The 18,652-nt window shown below is 37.1% G+C and overlaps 1 protein-coding gene across 3 annotated transcripts; it reads right to left on the bottom strand.

Annotated features, from left to right (window-relative positions):
- Positions 1-403: 403 nt before the first annotated feature.
- Positions 404-18,424, bottom strand: LOC110612815 (DDT domain-containing protein PTM). 3 transcript variants are annotated; one of them, XM_021753627.2, is made up of 10 exons: positions 18,276-18,424; positions 17,052-18,041; positions 16,174-16,881; positions 13,723-14,944; positions 12,209-12,497; positions 6,655-6,779; positions 6,027-6,493; positions 5,907-5,935; positions 2,009-2,476; positions 404-1,904 (listed from the first exon to the last, which is right to left on the bottom strand). In XM_021753627.2, the coding sequence occupies exons 2-10, from the start codon at positions 17,879-17,881 to the stop codon at positions 961-963; spliced, it is 5,082 nt and encodes a 1,693-aa protein (XP_021609319.1). In that variant the 5' UTR covers positions 17,882-18,041; positions 18,276-18,424; the 3' UTR covers positions 404-960. The 3 variants fall into 3 exon arrangements, with proteins under 3 accessions (XP_021609319.1, XP_043812217.1, XP_021609320.1); XM_043956282.1 differs by lacking the exon at positions 18,276-18,424 and adding an exon at positions 18,247-18,269; XM_021753628.2 differs by lacking the exons at positions 5,907-5,935; positions 6,027-6,493; positions 6,655-6,779.
- Positions 18,425-18,652: the final 228 nt, after the last annotated feature.

The raw sequence follows: 18,652 nt of genomic DNA, 5'->3' as shown, positions 1-18,652 counted from the left end.
GATTGTACGATGCAGTACCTTTTCGAGTGGAAGTTTTCTGGGAAAACGAAAGCAAGCCTCCCTACTCTTGGATCTCTTAGGTTTGATTTAAAATTCAACAAGGCCTAATCGATCAATAAAATGTATGTTGCAACTGGATGAAAGAGAGTACAACCAAGTCGAGAATTTTGTTGTTGGGTTTGAGCTATGTTTTCCGCACTACTTGCTCCAAAACGTGATTACATTACGGATGATGCTAAGCGGTATTTTTTAAGGCTAAACTTCACCTACCTTAATTATAGGTGTTATTGCACGACAGTTTCTGAACTTTAATTTCCCAGTTACATTCGGACGTAATATATTGGGGTGGGGAAGAAAAAGAAAATTTAGTGTTCAGTAAAGTACAAAGGAGAAGCTGTGAGGCTCTGTGAATACGTCTCCACCTAATCATTAAATTTATTTAGGCACATTCCAAAAGCTCCACAAAAATAATGTAGAAATCATGCTTTTGAACTTTATCTCATAAAATTCTTCTAAAAAGCTGATCTCATGGGGAAAAAAAAAATGGGCTGCAAACGTGATCTATACAAGCAAGGTAAATCAGATAAGCACAAGTAAAAAAAAACACCTGCTTATCTCCCATGAAGGGAACTATCTGCGAGGTTGTGAAGCGAACCAATTAGATCCCAGTAAAAAATAGTCGGGACTTCACATAGGATTTTGATTCTGTAAGTAGAATTAAAGGGGAGAAACTCTGCCCTGAAGTATCCACCTCATCCCCAGTCCACATTTTACAAAAGCAACCTCAGTCACGAAGAATCAAAATAGTCCATCATCATCTTTTCCATTAATATGCACAACCTCAATATGCTAGTCAAGTATGGTTTTAGTTCACAGCCCTTGTCCAATATAACTTCTCTATTGCATCACCGTGTCCAGCCAAAAACCCCACGCTCAATGAGACAACAACGTTGGAGTAGCCTACCGCCATTCTCTGCAATTACCACAGCTCCAGGTGCCTTCTGGAGATGAGGACTCTACCCAAGGAGAACAATGACTGTGTATCACCAAGTTGCAAATCTCACATGAAAGATCAGGGACTGGTTCCGAGTGTAAACACATCTTACATTGCTTAGTATTAATGGTTGACTGGGGAGCACTCACCAGTTCCTGCTGATCAACAGATATATCCATCGCGCTTTGTTCAAGAAATCCATCATGTGAAACTGTACAAGACTGATTTTCTGAGTTTCCTAAAACATTCACTGAAGCATCAAACCCATCCAACTGGCCACTGTCATCAGATGCCAGCAACTCTGTAAAAGAGAAGTACGTCTGAGGTTCAAACTCCATATCCTCATAGTTCATACCTTCATAGTCAAACATCACCTCTCCTTCAAGACAATTGGAAACATCCCACTCCGCACAAGAAGGTAACTCCTCTTTAGGGTTCATGAGGTTATTCCTGTCAACCGGCACACATGATTCTGCAAGGTGGTTGTTCTCAAACATATCTTCAGAATTTAATTGAGGCTTTGTATGCCTTCTGACTGGTAGCTTCTGCGGTCCCTGTCCAGCAGCATTCCACTCAAGCTCTGCTCTAGAATTGTTGTCCGTTACTTGTTCAAATCTAGAAACGGACAACAGCGAATCATCTTCTTGCACCAACACTTCCTCCATGGGAAACATCGGAGTAGTGGGCTCACACATTTTAGATCTGACAACAGTTCCAGAATCATTGCCAACTCTTATATGACCTTTCTTCAACACCCTCTCACCTGGCTTATGGCTCACTGGCTTCTCATCTTCAGGGTTATCATAAGGACACTTAGGTGATTTTATTCTACGACACCTGCAACATTTGAATCCCACCACATCTGAAAGTTTTGACTCATCAAGTCCTACAGCTTCAGCATGAAACCAACCTGCATGAAGCCAAATACATATGCTTTGTAAAACAAAAATTAAAGTAAGCATTTTGTTTTAAATAGAAATAGCAACCAGCATGTGGATTATGGTGAATGCTTACTGTTGCAAGTTTCACAATGGATATACATCAGATCACGATTATATGGCTTTTTGCAAAGATTACAAACAGGCTTCAAACTCTCTGAATTTCCCTTGAGAAGAATGTTCTCACGCCTGAAATCAATTCCCGTGTCAATGTTCTTTTTCATCCAAATGACACCCCAACTACATAATCTATTTCGGTTTTTTGATGCCAAACTAGGAGTAGTTTGTTTCATCTCAGAACTGCTCTCTTGGGTTCTGATAGACACTAGTGGTTGATTACGAAATTTAATCCTTGTGATTTTGGTGGCTGTCGGTATATTATGAGGATCTTGCCCTTGGAAGGGCAAGGGAGTAGTCGGAGACTCATTACTGTTTTCAAGAGAAACAGCTTTGGCATTGTAACACTGCTTGCAGGTAATCATGAATTCAACTTCCTCATTCATATAACCTCTTGTACCTATAGTGCAGTCTTTATGACAATAGCCTGGCAGAGAATGGCAAGAAACCCATTAGTGCAACCATAACATAGAACAGGAAAATGTTTGCATGACCATTCAAGAAATTTAACTTGTCAACAGCTTAACTAGCCAATAAATGGGAAGCACATATTTGGAAGGACTCCTGAAGTTCTGTTAACACAAGTAACATATTTGCCAGTTTGTAAATTAACTTTGCAATTGCAAAATAATTATAAATGTGTGCTAATGGTCAGCTCAATTCCAAACCAAATTGAATTCAGAAAAAAAAAAAATCCAAAATGCATTTTATTAGTAACTGGACAGAATAGATCTAAAGAGGTCAACAGTGCCAAACCTATACCTGTTTGATCAACTGGTTTGGTTATAATTCAATTTCCCAGTTTGGTTTGGTTAGCATTTTAGTCAGTTAGTCAAAATTTAGTTAAGTTAATCAATACACACCCATAGAAAGAGAAGGGAGGATTTGGGACTCAAGCAGCAAAGGAACAAGTAACAGCAGAGATAAGGGTACGGCTTTTATGGATAGGAATGCAAAACGACTCAATTTATGCATAAACTATAATCGGTTTGTTTTTTTTTTTTTCAAACTTAACTAAACGAACTGCAATGAAAACTGAACCAATGAACTCTAAACCAAATTAAACCAGTTTGGCTTTCTGATTACAATTGAAAACTGCTCACCCCAAAATATAATCAATTAAATTCTTAAGAATAGGTTGTCTTGGTAGACTAAGCAACAGAACATTATGCATCTATAATTTTACCAAATACCCCAATTTGGCTTGATATACACAAATACTAGTTCTCAACAGTAAAATTTGTGGCTGTTGACTTTTTAACTTTGGCTAAAATACATAGGCATCTGTACTATTTAGTTTTTGCTTTAAAGAATGCAATAAATCAATGTGTGGCTTCTTTGAATTCTCATCAATTTTTTTTAAATTTTGAGCAATTGAGGCCCAGAAAGGAAGGGGATGATGAGTATGACACCCGTCAGATGAGCATGGCAAGAATTATGTTATTTCCACATTCAGAGGATATGTAGAAAAAGTCGTGGGGAGATTTTGAAGCCCTGCTTATTTGAAAATGAAGCTGTTGCAAAGAAGTTCCTTCTTGCGATAAAATGGAGGCTAAGGAGAAAAAGGGAGAAGATTATCATTTTTTGAGGAGTGCCAACTAGCCATTGCATCTGCCATGTTAGCAGGAAAATAGCTATCCAACCTCCTCCATAAGCGTGAGAACACACTTTCTGCTAACATACAATTTTATGACTTCAGGCTAATAGGTAACAAAATTAGTTGAGGTGTGTGATTGACAAAATCTCAACAGTACATGTGTTTAAGTATATATTTGGCCTTTTAACTACCTTTCACTCTTTTCATTACATTATATTCCCTGAATTTCCAAATGGAGAAACCTTTTTGTTCTGAAATTTTACATAAAAAAACCAGTTAATCCCTAAATAAAAAAGTAAGGACTAACAAATTCTTTTACTTGAAAGTAGACAGCTGTTTCATCAAAAGACAAAAGTTCAAATTTAAATGCTGATCACATAAGTCAGACAGAAAAAAGTGAGAATCCAAGTGTACATCTTTGCCAAAAATCAAACATGCATTAATGTTAAACTGGCACAAATTATTATATTTCAACTGCTACAAGATATATAGCTTTACAGAATACTCAAATCTTTTGAACATCTATAACGTTGTACCTAATTTGCAAGTGGAACTTTTTATAGACATCTTCTGAAATAGTACTTGATAAATACTAAGGTTCCTTGCTAATTAGCTCTACATGCATGTGAATAAAATAGAAAGATGCCTACCAATTCTCTTAACAAAATATTGCTTGACATATCTTTCCAGTCTCTCCCGACTTACAAAACAAACAGACCAACTATAAGGTGGCATGTCCTATGTGCCAGAAACCTTTTCTCACATGAAAAAGAGGACATGTAATGGTGATTTTCAAAAAGTCAATTTAAGAAGTTACATGAACTGTAAATTTCCGGGAGAAAAACTACTGTATGTTATTAGGGTTGGAGAGAACAAATAACATAATAACCAATAATATATTATGCTATAATAAATATGTGTTCTATTCTATAAGGCCTACTAGTACATAAAATCCAAGGCTTTTCAAGCTTTTGCATTTCAATCCACTAGTTTTAATTTTGGCATAATTGACTATATTTTCAAATTTTGAAGAAATTTTATCCAAATTAAAAATCCAATTTAGGTGAAGTGTGCCCCATCAAAGTGGCATGCTGCATGTCTTTTTTTATTATTAAAGGCAGGTCCCACTTTCCAACCTGACATTTTAAATACTAAAGTGAGCAATTTTCAATTTGATTTTCCATTTGATTTGATTTTTTCAATCAAAAACCAAAATAACCAAACCAAATTAATTTTTAAAGGTATGTTGTACACACAAAAGTATCCTAACCCTAATTTATCACTCATCTCATCTAATTTGCCTCTACTGCCACCACCTCTTCTTTTTCTTCTTCTTTTTATATTGATTTGAGTACAAGCATGGTTTCTTCGCTCCATGCATTCCTCCTTCAAGAGACAATCAGAGGAGGAGATGTTTCAGTGAGCAGCCCAAGGAGGTGTGACAGTAAGGGCAAACCCATTCATGAATGAGAAACTTTGGAGCAGGAGTTTCAAACCTCGACGATGGCCACTAGCAATATTTGAAAGAGGATCATTGTGGAGCGAGCATGACCTCCTGCCAAAGATTGTCAAAGAAGTACCAAACCTCCAAGCATGGCAGTGTTACCTTGCATCCCTCATCATCGATGTTGTTTTGCAATTTTTTTTCATTCTTCTTTCTCTTTCTTTTTTTCTAATTGTAATTGAGTTATTTCACACCTATCTTGAAGGAAGTTAAATGAAATTATTAAACTGAAAGTGGATTTTAGAGTGTCATTGTAATTGATTCGAAACTGAAATTTGAGAAGTCGAGGAAGGGATGAACTGAAAATGCAGAATTTTAATTAAGCACGGTTATTTAACATCAATTTTGATTTTTCTAGACTGGAAAAAATAATTCTGTTAGGTTTAATTAGGTTCTTCTCTAGTTTTAATTTGATTTCGGCTAGGATTGTATATAATCAATTTTTTATAAGAAAGATGGGACCCATCTCTAATAATATTAGAAAAGACAAGTGGTATGCCACGGATGGGACACACTTCCCCCAAATGATTAATGTGGATAAATTTCTTTAAAATTTAAAATTTTGGTCAATTGTGACAAGAACTAGTGGATTAAAATGCAAAAAGTCAAAAAGATTTGGATTTATGTGCTATTAGCCCTTTCTATAATTATCAGCATAGATTAGCAGAAATTTATCTGATGTTATAAAGAGCTTGTAGAATTAAACATTAAAGAAATGAAAGAGAGGGTAGTTAAGAGTGGGAGCTCAGGACGTACCTTGGCAATCACTGCACTTGACTGTATTCCTGAAGATCACAGGAAAGAAAATTAAGCATAGAGCAAGTTGAGGCAGGAAAAAAAGGGGAAAAGTAGAGTATGGCAATGTCAAAAAATTACCTAAGTAAGACATCCTGTTGGCATGATGCACAAGAGCATCTCTCCAATTTATCTCTCTTATTAGCAAGATATAAAAATATATCCCTGCGGGAAGCTTTCAGTTGCCTTCTCTGTAACTCAGATAGTTCATTCAAAGATTTATTAGCCGATGGCAAAAACACCTTGTCAACCTTTTCTTCATACTCTTTGATCAAATATAGAGGAACATGTGTTTCAAAAAACCAGTATTTCTCCTTTCCATCTGCACTTTGCTCTACTTCAATTATATTCTTCATGATGCGGGAAGGGAGATGTTTTTGATTCCCAAAAGCTACTCCATATTTAACCTTGCTATCATCAGTTTTCTTATCACAAATGATAGCGTTTCTAAAGAAGGAGGCTTCTGTCTCTGGACCTTTCCCATCCTGAAGACTCTGATCAGGACGAACAAGATCATTCCACCTCACATGAATGTCTAGGTATCTAACCTGATGCAAATTCCAACAGCATTTTCAAGACTTGAAGAAGTAAAACATCATAAGAGCCTCATATACTAACAGGGAGGGGGGTTGATAAGCAACTAACACATTATTATTTTTGTAATATATGAAGGATAGAAGCAATTAATAGATAATTATTGTTAACAAACCTGAAGAGCTAGCTGTGATGCATTCTTACTCTTCTCAACTGCAGCTCTCCAAACCATCTGTCTACTTCTGATAGGAAGCTGAGAATCATCAGCATAATACACACCAGAAATCTTTCTTGAACCACCTGATGAGTCAGACCAAAAAAAATTGAATCTTTCCTTTCTCTAAATTTATAACTGTTGAGATTCTTTTTGTAAATAACCTAGACTTGTAGTGATAATTAGGGATCTGATTATGTGATATAATTGAGATATAATTAGACTAATATTAGGAAATTAATTTATTTTCTTACCTAATATGTACTCTTGTAAGTAATATATATACCCCAATTGACTTGAGGGGACTAATCAAATATTTTCTCTCAAAACTTCTGCTTCTTCTTTTCATCGTCCGTTTCAGCCAAGAAACTAGGTTCACTTGTGAGCGGCAGATCAATCAAAAAACTTAGTTCACCTGTGAGTGGTAGATCTGCCACCTTGCTTTGGATACTTTCAGAAAATCAGTTGGTCTAAACACCTAGCCCATCCTTCTTGTCGGCCCCAATTGGCTTGAGGGGACTAATCAAATATTTTCTCTCAAAACTTCTGCTTCTTTTCATCGTCCGTTTCAGCCAAGAAACTAGGTTCACTTGTGAGCGGCAGATCAATCAAAAAACTTAGTTCACCTGTGAGTGGCAGATCTGCCACCTTGCTTTGGAGACTTTCAGAAAATCAGTTGGTCTAAACACCTAGCCCATCCTCCTCATCGGCTTCCGAACTTCCCGATGAAGCATCATTGCCAGAACCGGTCCCACGCGCTGCTCAAAGCAATATGTCTTCAGTACACGCGCCGGCACATGAACCATCCTCCAGCGACCATTTCACGCCGACAACTCTTCCTCCAGCGTCGCCCGGCGCTGCACTGGCAACTCCAACTCAGTAGGTCTGGTCACTTGCGCAACCCGTCTTCACACGCCCCTTGAGAACAGTAGCATCGGATTTACTGTTCACAAGCACAAATCTTCCTTGTTTGGAAGATTCAAATTCCTATTCAGTCCCTTATTGTTCCAGAATCTCTCTCGACATGCCTGAGAAGCAAAACACCATCAATACAGGTTCTGAGTCCCTTAAACCTTTCTTTTCAATTGCTACGGTGAAATTACAAGGAAGTAATAATTATATGTCTTGGGCTACATCCGTAGAATTATGGTTTTTAGAACAGGGGTACGATGATCATTTAACAAAAAATGTCATTGATATCACTGCCAATGATAGAACCAACTGGGTTAAGATTGATGCTCAACTATGTAGTATGTAGTATGGCATTCGTTAGATCCAAAATTGCTTACTCCGTTTCAGTCATGCAAAACTTGTTGTAAGGTTTGGACTAAGGCCAAAACATTGTATACTAATGACATACAACGCATCTATGAGGTTGTATCAGATATGTTTCACTTACAACAAAATCATCAGGATATGGCTAATTACTTGGGTCAAGTAGAAACTCTGAAAGATGAATTTAATTCTCTTATGCCTTTTACTGATGATGTTGATGCGCAAGAAAAACGTGATAAATTCTTTATGGTTTTGGCATTAATTGGATTGCGATTGCACTGACGGTTCCGTTATTCCAACTTTAGAAGATGTGTCAGCTAGGCTCTTGGAATCCTCAATTTTGGAAGTGCAACAAGGGAATCAAGAACAAGGAGAAAATCGCAAAGGTAAAGGGAAGAAGTTTCATTGCTCCTATTGTGATAAGAAAGGTCACACACGGGATGCATGTTGGGCATTGCATGGCCGACCACCACGGCCCAATCAACCCGATAATATTGGAAAAGTCAGCAGCTCATCTTGCACAGTCTAATGAAGAAGGCCTGCTTCCACAACCTACAAATAAATCTCAAGAACTAAATTCAATCATTTTAACTGGAGAAGACTATAAAGAATACTTGCAGTTCCAAATAGCTAAGCAAAATCCTCCATTTTCCAACATTGCTCACTCCGATAATTCCTTGTCTAACTAAGTCTTCACCTGTTGGTCCATGAATCCTAGACTCTGGTGCTTCTGATCACATCTCTAGTAATCATAATCTTTTCTCTACTCTTATTTTACCTTCCACACCATCTAAAGTTTCTTTAATCTTTTCTCTACTCTTATTTCAACTTCCACATCATTTAAAGTCACCTTAGCTAATGGTTCACAAACTCAAGTTAAAGGAATAGGAAAAGTACAACTTTCTTCTATTTCCTTAACTATTGTCTTGTTTGCTCCTGAACGTCCATATAATTTAATCTTCATTAGCAAATTGACCAAAACTCTTATTTCACTTTACTGCTGATTCTGTTATGGTGAAGGTCCGGAGTACTAAGAGAATGATTGGAACAGGATCTGAATCACAAGGATTGTACCACCTCTCCACCTCTCTAGCTGCTTTTGTTTCTACCACTTCCGCTGAGCTTATTCATAAGCGTTTAGGACATCCTAGTCTTCTCAAATTGCAGAAAATCGTCCCAAGTCTTTCTTCTTTGTCTTCTTTAGCATGTGAGTCATGTCAACTTGGGAAACAAACTCGAACTTCATGTCCCGAGTCAATAACAGGGCCACCTTGATATTTGACATTATTCATTCAGACATTTGGAGTCTAAGTCGTGTCCGTACAACTTTGGGATTTCAGTATTTTGTAACTTTTATTGATAATTATTCTTGTTGCACTTGGCTTTTTTTAATGAAGCATCACTCTGAGTTATTCTCCATTTTTTAAAAATTTTGTGCTAAAATACATAATCAATTTGGTGTTAATTTGGTGTTCGCATTAAGGTTTTGCATAGTGATAATGCACGAAAATATCTTTACTCTTCTTCTCATTTCTTATCTATTCAGGGTATTACTCACCAGACTTCTTGTGCTCATAGTCCTCAACAAAATGGTGTTGCCGAGCGAAAAAATCGACATTTGGTTGAAATCGCCCGCACCTTATACATCATAATGTTTCGCTGCGTTTTTGGGGCGAGACAGTCCTTAATGCCTGCTACTTGATCAACCGTATGCCTTCCTCTATTTTGCAGCATCAAGAGTCCTCATTCAGTTCTCTTTCCTAACCAGACCTCCAACCAGTTGTCTCTGTGAGTTTTTGAATGTATATGTTTTGTTCATGATCATACCCTTGGTAAAGTCAAACTCCAGCCTAAATCAGTTAAATGTGTCTTTCTCGGCTATTCTCGGCTTCAAGAAGGTTACAAATGCTATAATCCCATTACTAACAAATAGTTTGTCTATGCAGATGTCACCTTTTCTGAAACCTCGCCTTACTTTTCTTCTAGTCCAACGCACAAAATCTTTGTTCCTAGAGCTTTGCCTATACCTACAACTTTTATCTCTCCTTGGCCTCACGTCAGTCCATCTCCGACTCCTACACCACCTCTTCAGGTCTACACACGTCGGCCTCACCCATCTAACAATGACACTGCTCTCCCTCTCCCTATGCAGGTACTTCTAATGACTCACCTCCAATTCCATCATCACCTACTTCGGTCATGCCTTCAATTGCAATAGCTACTCCTCTTACTCTCCAAAAAGGTATTCGTTCTTCTCGAAATCCTCTTCCCATTTATAATTTTGTGAATTACCATCGTCTGTCTCCTTCCTATTATACTCTTGTTTCCACCATGTCTAATGTTTCTATACTCAAGATAGTTAGAGAAGCATTGGATCATCTGTAATGCAATGGTTGAAGAGATGACTGCTCTTCATAATAATGAAACTTGAGAACTGGTCTCTTTACCACCTGGCAAGTCTATTTTTGATTGTCGATGGGTTTACACAGTTAAGGTGGGACTTGATGGCAAAATTGATCGCCTTAAAACTTGCCTTAAAGTTAAAGGTTACACACAGGCTTTTAGACTTGATTACAACGATACTTTCTCTCCAATAGCCAAAATAGCTTATGTTCGCCTCCTTATCTCACTAGTTGCAATTAATCACTGGACCCTTCATCAACTAGACATTAAAAATGCATTTCTTCATGGTGAGCTCACCGAAGAAGTCTATATGGAGCAACCTCTAGGGCTTATTGCTCAAGGGGAGTCAGGCTTAGTATCTCGTCGTCAACGTTCCTTGTATGGTCTAAAACAGTCTTCAAGAGCATAGTTTGGACAATTCAGCAGTGTAGTTCAACAATTTGGAATGTCTCGAAGTAATTCTGATCATTTCGTATTCTTTCATCATAATGGCGATTGATGCATCTACTTGGTTGTCTATGTTGATGATATTGTCATTACAGGAAATGATCATGATGGAATCTCTCAGCTTAAGCAACATTTGTTTAGTCATTTCCAAACTAAAGACCTGAGAAAATTGAAATACTTCTTAGGGATTGAAGTGGCACAGTCTAAAACAGATATTGCAATGTCTCAACGATAATATACTTTGGACATATTGAAAGAAACAGGCATGTTAAACTGTAGACATGTGGACACTACCATGGACCCAAATGTCAAACTGGTTCCTGGACAGGGGGAGCCACTTAAAGATCCTGCTAGATACAGAAGATTAGTTGGCAAGCTCAATTATCTCACTACCACTCAAACAGGTATTTCCTTTGTTATAAGTGTGGTTAGTCAATTTCTTCAAACCCTATACAGTAGTCGCCGGGATGCAGTCATTCGCATTCTTAGATATATTAAAGGAGCTCCAAGACAAAGACTATTTTGTGAGGACAAGGATCACTCATAAATTATTGGCTATTCTGATGCAAATTGGGCAAACTCCCTTCAGATAAACGATTTACTTCAGGATATTTTATTATGATTGGAGAGAATTTTATATCTTGAAAAAGTAAAAAACAGGGTATGGTTGCAAGATCAAGTGCAGAAACAGAATATCGAGTTATGGCTTTAGCAACATGCGAACTTATTTAGTTGAAGCAACTCCTTCAGGAATTGAGATATAGCAATACTAGCCAAATAGAGCTGATATGTGATAATCAAGTTGTCTCCATGTTGCACCAAATCCAATTTTTTATGAGAGGATGAACATATAGAGGTGGATTGACATTTTATTAGGAAAAAGATTGAGTCAGGATGCATTTCTACTAGCTTTGTCAACTCAAATGATCAACTAGCTGATATTTTCACAAAATCTCTTTGAGGTTCACGAATCGAGTATATTTGTAACAAGCTTGGAGCATATGACATGTATGCTCTAGCTTGAGAGGGAGTATTGAGATTTTATCTATAAATAGCCTAAATTTGTAGTGATAACTAGGGATATGATTATATGATTATATGATACGATTGAGATATGATTAGACTATAATTAGAGAATTAATTTATTTTCTTACCTAATATGTACTCTTGTAAGTAGTATATATACCCCAATTGGCTTGAGGAGAATAATCAAGTATTTTCTCTCAAAGTTTATGCTTTTTTCATCTTCTTTTCATCGTCAATTTCAATAACAATTAATAAATGCAAAAACATCACAAGTGAGACTTTAAATAAATTGCAGATGCTTATAAGAGGGGAAAGGTAATTTTTCTATTGTTTGAAAAGAGGCATGCTAAGGTGTAACAATTACCTTGTCTAGCTGCCCTTCTAACCACTGGCTGAGGCAAACTTGCTTTAAGGAACACATGCTTTAGTAGCTTCCCCCCTCGCCACCAGACAAAACTTTTGTCATCAGAACCACCATCTCTAATGTCAGACATACCAGATTGTTTCCTATGTCGCTTCCCACCCGGTCCACGTTTTTGTGTGGTCCCAATGGTGCTTGTAGAACATTGAATCACAGGAGAATCAACCAACCAGTCATCCATTGCCTTAGCCCAGTCACCAAAAAGAGCAATAGTGCGGATATTTTCCTCAAGCTGCAAACGAATGCCACTAGATCACATAACCAATGTAGAGAGCAGATGCAAAAAAAAAAAAAAATTGAAAAGTGATCAAAATTAAACAAAAAAGAGTACTAGCACACTCTTGGACAGTTATAGTGAAGACACTCTAGACTTGGAATCCCACACGTACATCTCATTTAAGATTTGAAGTCTCTAGGAAAAGGTCGACAAAAATATTCAAAGCACTCCTGGGGTTGGAATGCCATGCAGAAATCTCATTTAGGTTTGATGTCACCAACCAATGTTTAAGTCCGACTTATTCAAGACAAATTTTGTCAAGTGTCTGTAAAAATTTAAATGCAACGTAGAAGAATTGCGTGAACAGGAAGAAAATCTTTCCAGGTTTTTTTGATTTGGGGTTCCTTTAGGGACACAAAAATAAAAATTGGAAATAAGTCAAAGCATTTGCATGTTGGTTTTGTTAGTACAGAACCCTTCTGAATGAAATTCAGTGCCGTAAAAGTATACCCAAATTTGCAAAATTTTCCAACCCTCAAAGGCAGATCCTAACTCAATCACCCTAGCAACTGACTACAAGGCTGATAGGAGTATGCATGTTGGTTTTGTTAGTACATAACCCTTCTGAATGAAATTAAGTGCCGTAAAAGTATACTCAAATTTGCAAAATTTTGAAACCCTCAAAGGCAGATCCTAACTCAATCACCCTAGCAACCGACTACAAGACTGAGAGGATTTTTGTCACAGAGAGAGAGAGGGGAAGGAACAAATGTGTGACTTCTGCATATCTAATGTATTTAGATGGGGAAAAAAGAGACAAAAAAGTTATCTAAATGCATGTTGACTTAGTGACTCATCTCAATGCTACAAGTTAAAATACCACTCAGACATATATTCATCTCAATGTCTACTGCAATAAAGTCTAGACAACACAAAAGTCAAACACTGGTAATTAAAAGATAGAGCTGGATCAGCCATTGAAAGATCACACACAAGCTCTGTGATTCCTAGTTTAGATGTAAAACTAGTTTTATCCTACTGATTCCACAAGTGTGCATAAGCACGTAAACATTCAAGTTGTAAATCACATATCTATTATGCAGTAATGGATAGCAAACGTTACATACAATAAAATCAACAATAACACCATTTTTCCATCTACAAGACAAAAAAAAAATGACACCACATTCATAAGAATGCATGAAAGCAAATGAACTCATGCATGAACCAATGATCTTACTTCAAGCAAGGGGCCTTTTATTGCACTGAAAGTTGAGGCATCTTCTATTTGTTTTCGCCACTGTTTTCTAAAACTTGTGCTCATGAAGGGGCCCCCTGTAATACCACATAGAACCTCCCCCATGTACAAAATATATGTTGAAATACTAGGAAGACTGCCCTCTCCACTCATTATAGGACGAAGGCCATTGAGGATCTTCAAAGTACCTTTGGTGGCAGTCAAGGCAGCTGAGTTTAACATACATCCTCTTCTGTTGTTAGAAGGGAGCTTACAAGAATGACACCAGCCACACCTCTCCCTTGGCACCTCAACAAGCTTCTTTTCCAAACTTGGCCAGAAAAAACGAGAGGCTGCTGTTGAAAATGCTTTTATTTGCAATGACATGTCAGAGATGATCTTCCTGGCATTGGCTGATTTATGAGTATCTGAAACACGACTTCCCTCAGATGAAAGAACAGCTAGATTAGCAGCAGCTGATGCTGCAAAATAACCATGCACGTAGTGATTTATGTAAGAGTAAGGCTTAAAAAAGGTACCCACATACACAACATTATCCATCAAATTTCTGTCAACCCCTCCAAAGACTTCATGATTGCTTTCCTTGCTTTCAGAAATTGCTGGTAAAGAAGTAGCATTCCCATGTCCAATATGGTTTCCATCACTGTTTGCTGAGGTGCAACTAGTTATCATACTTGATCTGTCAACAAAACTATGGCGAGCTACATCTGATGGATCAATCGTCTGGTTAACTGAACTAGTAGACTCCACTTTAATCTGCTCCATTAATCTCATACTCAGGAGATGGCAATTTTTTGCATCACCATTGCTCAGGATACCATGAGGTTGAGCTTGTATTGTTGTATTGATGGAGGGATCAAGACATGAGACTACCACACTATCTACATTACTTGCATTTAAACTAATCACATCCTCGGCCTCACCAGCATGAGCAACTTTATGTTTTTCTTTGAAAGCAAAGGGAACTGATAAAGTAGAATATTTTTCATCTTCATTTATAGATGGTATTATTAAATTTCTTTCCATTGTCTCGAAAGGGAAGAAGGCAGTTTCCGGAATTTTCCAATACTCTGCAATTGCCTTAGATATCTCCAAATATAAGGATTTATGCTGCACAGATGAAGAAAGAACTTGCAGCACCTTTGGTATATCCTTCTGACTATAGTATCTCAGACATGGTTCAGCACCAATTGAAGATCTGATCCTGAAAGGGAGAAAATGAAAATTGATAGGCAACCAGAAACATTAAGCATTTGAGAGACAAATGAGACTAACAATAATCTATTAAGATAGAACTGAAGAACAACACCAAACCTTAACGCATGTTAAAAAATTTTTGTTGCGGGCAAATTACAGCCATTATACATAAATTTAGAGTCCGTAACAGGCAGTAACTAAACTTCAAATTGTAACATAAAATCCCTTCAACTTCAGTTTAGGTAACATAAAAATCCTTATAACATATAATCACCATTTTGCAGGTTTTCTGCTGATGTGGCATCAAATTAAATAAAAATAAATAATAAAGATGACCCAGTACCTTTATCATCTACCTCCCTCTCCCACACCATCAACCTTTCTTTCTAATCCAATGCTAAATTTCTACCATCTTCTATGAACGTACAAAAAAATGTATTTAATTAAACACAAAATTACAAAAAAAAAACTATTGAAAAAGAAACTCCACATTGATTATCCTAACCATTACGAAAAAAAACGGACTCTCAACAAAGCTGAAGAAGTAAGACTGGCTAAATTGACCAAGCAACATCATAGCAATCATCATCATAAAAAGATTAAAGTTAAACTAGTGATTCCAATGTTAGATTTGGGTTTTTCTATTATTATTTGTGGATATTTAAAAAAAAAAAAAAAAGAAAGATAAGAGGGAAAAAAAAAGGTTAGAAGGTAATGGATAAAATCATGAAGAAGAAGTTAGGAAATTGGAAAGAAAGGGTGAGACTGGGATGGGTGGAAAGAGAGAAAAAGGGAATGAAGCAACACTTAGGAATTTATAAAAGAAAGAGTTGGATGTGAATGGGTGAGAAGAAGAAGAAGAAGAAAATGGCGGAGAGTTTGAGAAGAAAGGTTGTCTTAATATGGGTGAGAAGAGAGATAGAAATGGTTCAGGTTTTAGAGATGAGAAAAGAGAGATGAACTTGGGTAAAGAAGATGGATAAACATTTCAAGTTTTTTATTTTTTAAAAAAAAATGTGTCAAATTTATAACCGAGAAACCGGTAATTAATAGGTCACGAGGGCTTTTATGCTTGCATAATTGGAGGGGCTATGTGTTACAAATTAAAGTTTAGATACCTTACTATTACAATCTTAAATTTCAGGTTTGACAGATGAAATTATCCCCTTTTTCAAAACACAATAAATGAACTTGAGAGAGCAAAAAATAAATAAATAAAGAGAGGCTAAAACATACACCAGTAAGTGATTGCAAGTACCCAAGAAGAGTTGCTCATACAAATCAACACCAAATATTTCTGCTCCTCTAAGTGAGGTTCCCATGACAACAGTAGGTCCCAGCTTGTTAATCGTGCACTCTGGACAATACCATGGCCCTTCTGGTATATACATTTTGACAACACCTATGCATCTGGAATGATATGCTGACGGGCAACCGTCACAACAAAGCAAGGTCCCATCCATGCCGCAAAGACGGCATTCATCATTGTTGCTGTCTCCATCAACACCAGGACCATCTCCCTCCAATTTAGAACCTTTGAACCCCAAATTCTTTGAACTACAAGAAGACATAGTTCCATGGCTTTCGGCAATAATCTCCATACCCTCCCTGTCTTTGCATGCTGAAGTCTTGGAATATCTGGGATGAACCCTTCTTGGTCCATTTTCAGGAAGATTGGTTACAAATGCATCAGGATCTATTCCAACTTCTGATTCTTCCCGCATATCAATTTCTGCTCTTATCTCTGCACAATCCAAGACATCATCACACAGAATTTGCAGAATCGTCAGCTTCCTACTAACTGGTAAGGAATAATACTCCTTGTTCAACAGATCATCATAAAAGCCCTTCCACTCTGGTCCCTTTGCATATCCCATTACTGTAAAATAACGGACCAAATAAACAGGCCAGGTGAGTGAATCCAGCAAGCTCCAATCCACGCACCTGCAATCCGATAAAACAGTAGAATGCTAAATATTCACAAGAAAATTATTGTTCTAAGAAAATTAACACACAGAATTGAGATATTACACATGCATACGTGTACCTAACAACATGAAACATTGAGTCACTAATATAATAAACTTACCATGCAAATAAAGCATAGTGATTACCTCAAGCACTTTGATGCAATATCTGAACCGTCTGAAGAGATTGTCTCAAGATGACGTCTCAGTGCATGCATCAAAGCCACGTGAATGGCATCCAGCAGTGTGTTCTGAACATTACAGTTAACTGCCCCAACCAAATCATCCAATGTAAATGGACTCAAGAAAAGGCAGACATTAAATGACCTCAAGAATCCATACACTGAGAAAATAAGCGAAACACATTCCTCTGGCACACCTACAGTCCCAGATGACGGGGGCAATTGTGGGGGTGGTACAGTTGGTATCTTTGCCTCGGGTTCCCAACCCCCCTCTAGTGCATACTCACATGAATCACTCGAGGAATCTGCATCCCCCTCACCTTGTTCCTCATCATTCTCAACTGCAGCTTGACCACTCAAATCAGTTATTGCAGACGTTTCAACCTTATCCACTTCATTTTTCAATTTAGCTACTTCCTTCTCCAAGTTCTTCTTATTCTTTAAACTCTTTTCTAACACTAATTGATCTAATTTCTTCTTTCTTTCATTCAAAACATCATCAAAATCATCATCACCTAAAATTAACTGACGGAGGTCACCACTCTCCAAATCCTCACTATCCCCATCCTCATAATCTACTCTATATAACCCAGTGTCATAGGAAACTATTTTCCCCAGAAAAGTCCCATTACCATCAAATTCTTTCAATAAATATCTACCCACAAGCGGCTTCCATCTCATTTCTAAGGCCTGCTTCTTAATAGCGAATCCCACCTTTTCATCAATTTCATCTTCTTCTGGCCTCCGTTTCCTTGGTCGACCTCGACCCCTCTTTTTAACCTCCGTAGGCTCCATTTTTTATATTCCAAAATAAATCAGATCGAACACAGAATTCAGAACTCACTCGAAAACAATCCGTAAAGTTCAAACAACACAAAATCTTCGATTCCAATCCACCCCTGAAAACGCTATGCTATATTTTGATCCACGACAGATCAAGTGTTCATTCAGATCCCTGTGAAACATAATAAAACATCCAAAAAATGTAATTATTGCAATTGATTATCTATAAAAGGAAATTTCAGGGTTAAAATAATCCAATACATAAATTATGGTTTTCTGCATATCCTATGGACCCAAATTAGGTTTCCGATCAAAAACCTCAAATTACAGAACCTTTCACTTTCTCAAAAAAAAAATCCACATTACATATGGAGTACATTAATATTTGTGCCACGAAGAAGAGTACCTGGTTAGGGTTTAATGGCCACCATTGAAAAGCAGATTGAGGATTTTGCATATTTGAGTGTGTGCAGATAGAGAGAAGGATGTGCCCTAATAAGGAAGAAGAACAAGTGAACTACGGCCTCTTTCTACTTGGCGAATAAAAAAAATGAAAACGGGTGCGAGTTGGGTGGTTTGACTCATGCTATGAGTCAGCGATTCCGGCTCGTCCGAGTTTTATGAATTTAATAACTTCAGTTGACTGTATAACAATTTGTGAGATTTTTTACGATTTGTTTTTAAATTTTTAGTATTTTAGAAATTAATAGTTTTGATGTTAAATTTGTTAATCACTCTATAGTTAATAATTTATCTTGTATAAAAATTAAAAAATTTTATTAT

Source organism: Manihot esculenta, chromosome 4, assembly GCF_001659605.2.
Source record: "Manihot esculenta cultivar AM560-2 chromosome 4, M.esculenta_v8, whole genome shotgun sequence".
Taxonomy (NCBI): domain Eukaryota; kingdom Viridiplantae; phylum Streptophyta; class Magnoliopsida; order Malpighiales; family Euphorbiaceae; genus Manihot; species Manihot esculenta.
Note: the sequence above shows the minus strand (reverse complement) of the source record. Positions and strands in the feature narration are given on the sequence as shown.

Excerpts from the sequence above, each read along its gene's own strand:
- LOC110612815 (XM_021753627.2), bottom strand. The coding sequence starts at position 17,881 with ATGGAGCCTACGGAGGTTAAAAAGAGGGGTCGAGGTCGACCAAGGAAA. Across the intron at positions 14,945-16,173 it reads ACTTGCAATCACTTACTGGT|GATCAGATCTTCAATTGGTG; the intron begins GTATGTTTTAGC and ends TCTCCCTTTCAG. Across the intron at positions 5,936-6,026 it reads CAACAGGATGTCTTACTTAG|GAATACAGTCAAGTGCAGTG; the intron begins GTAATTTTTTGA and ends TGTGATCTTCAG.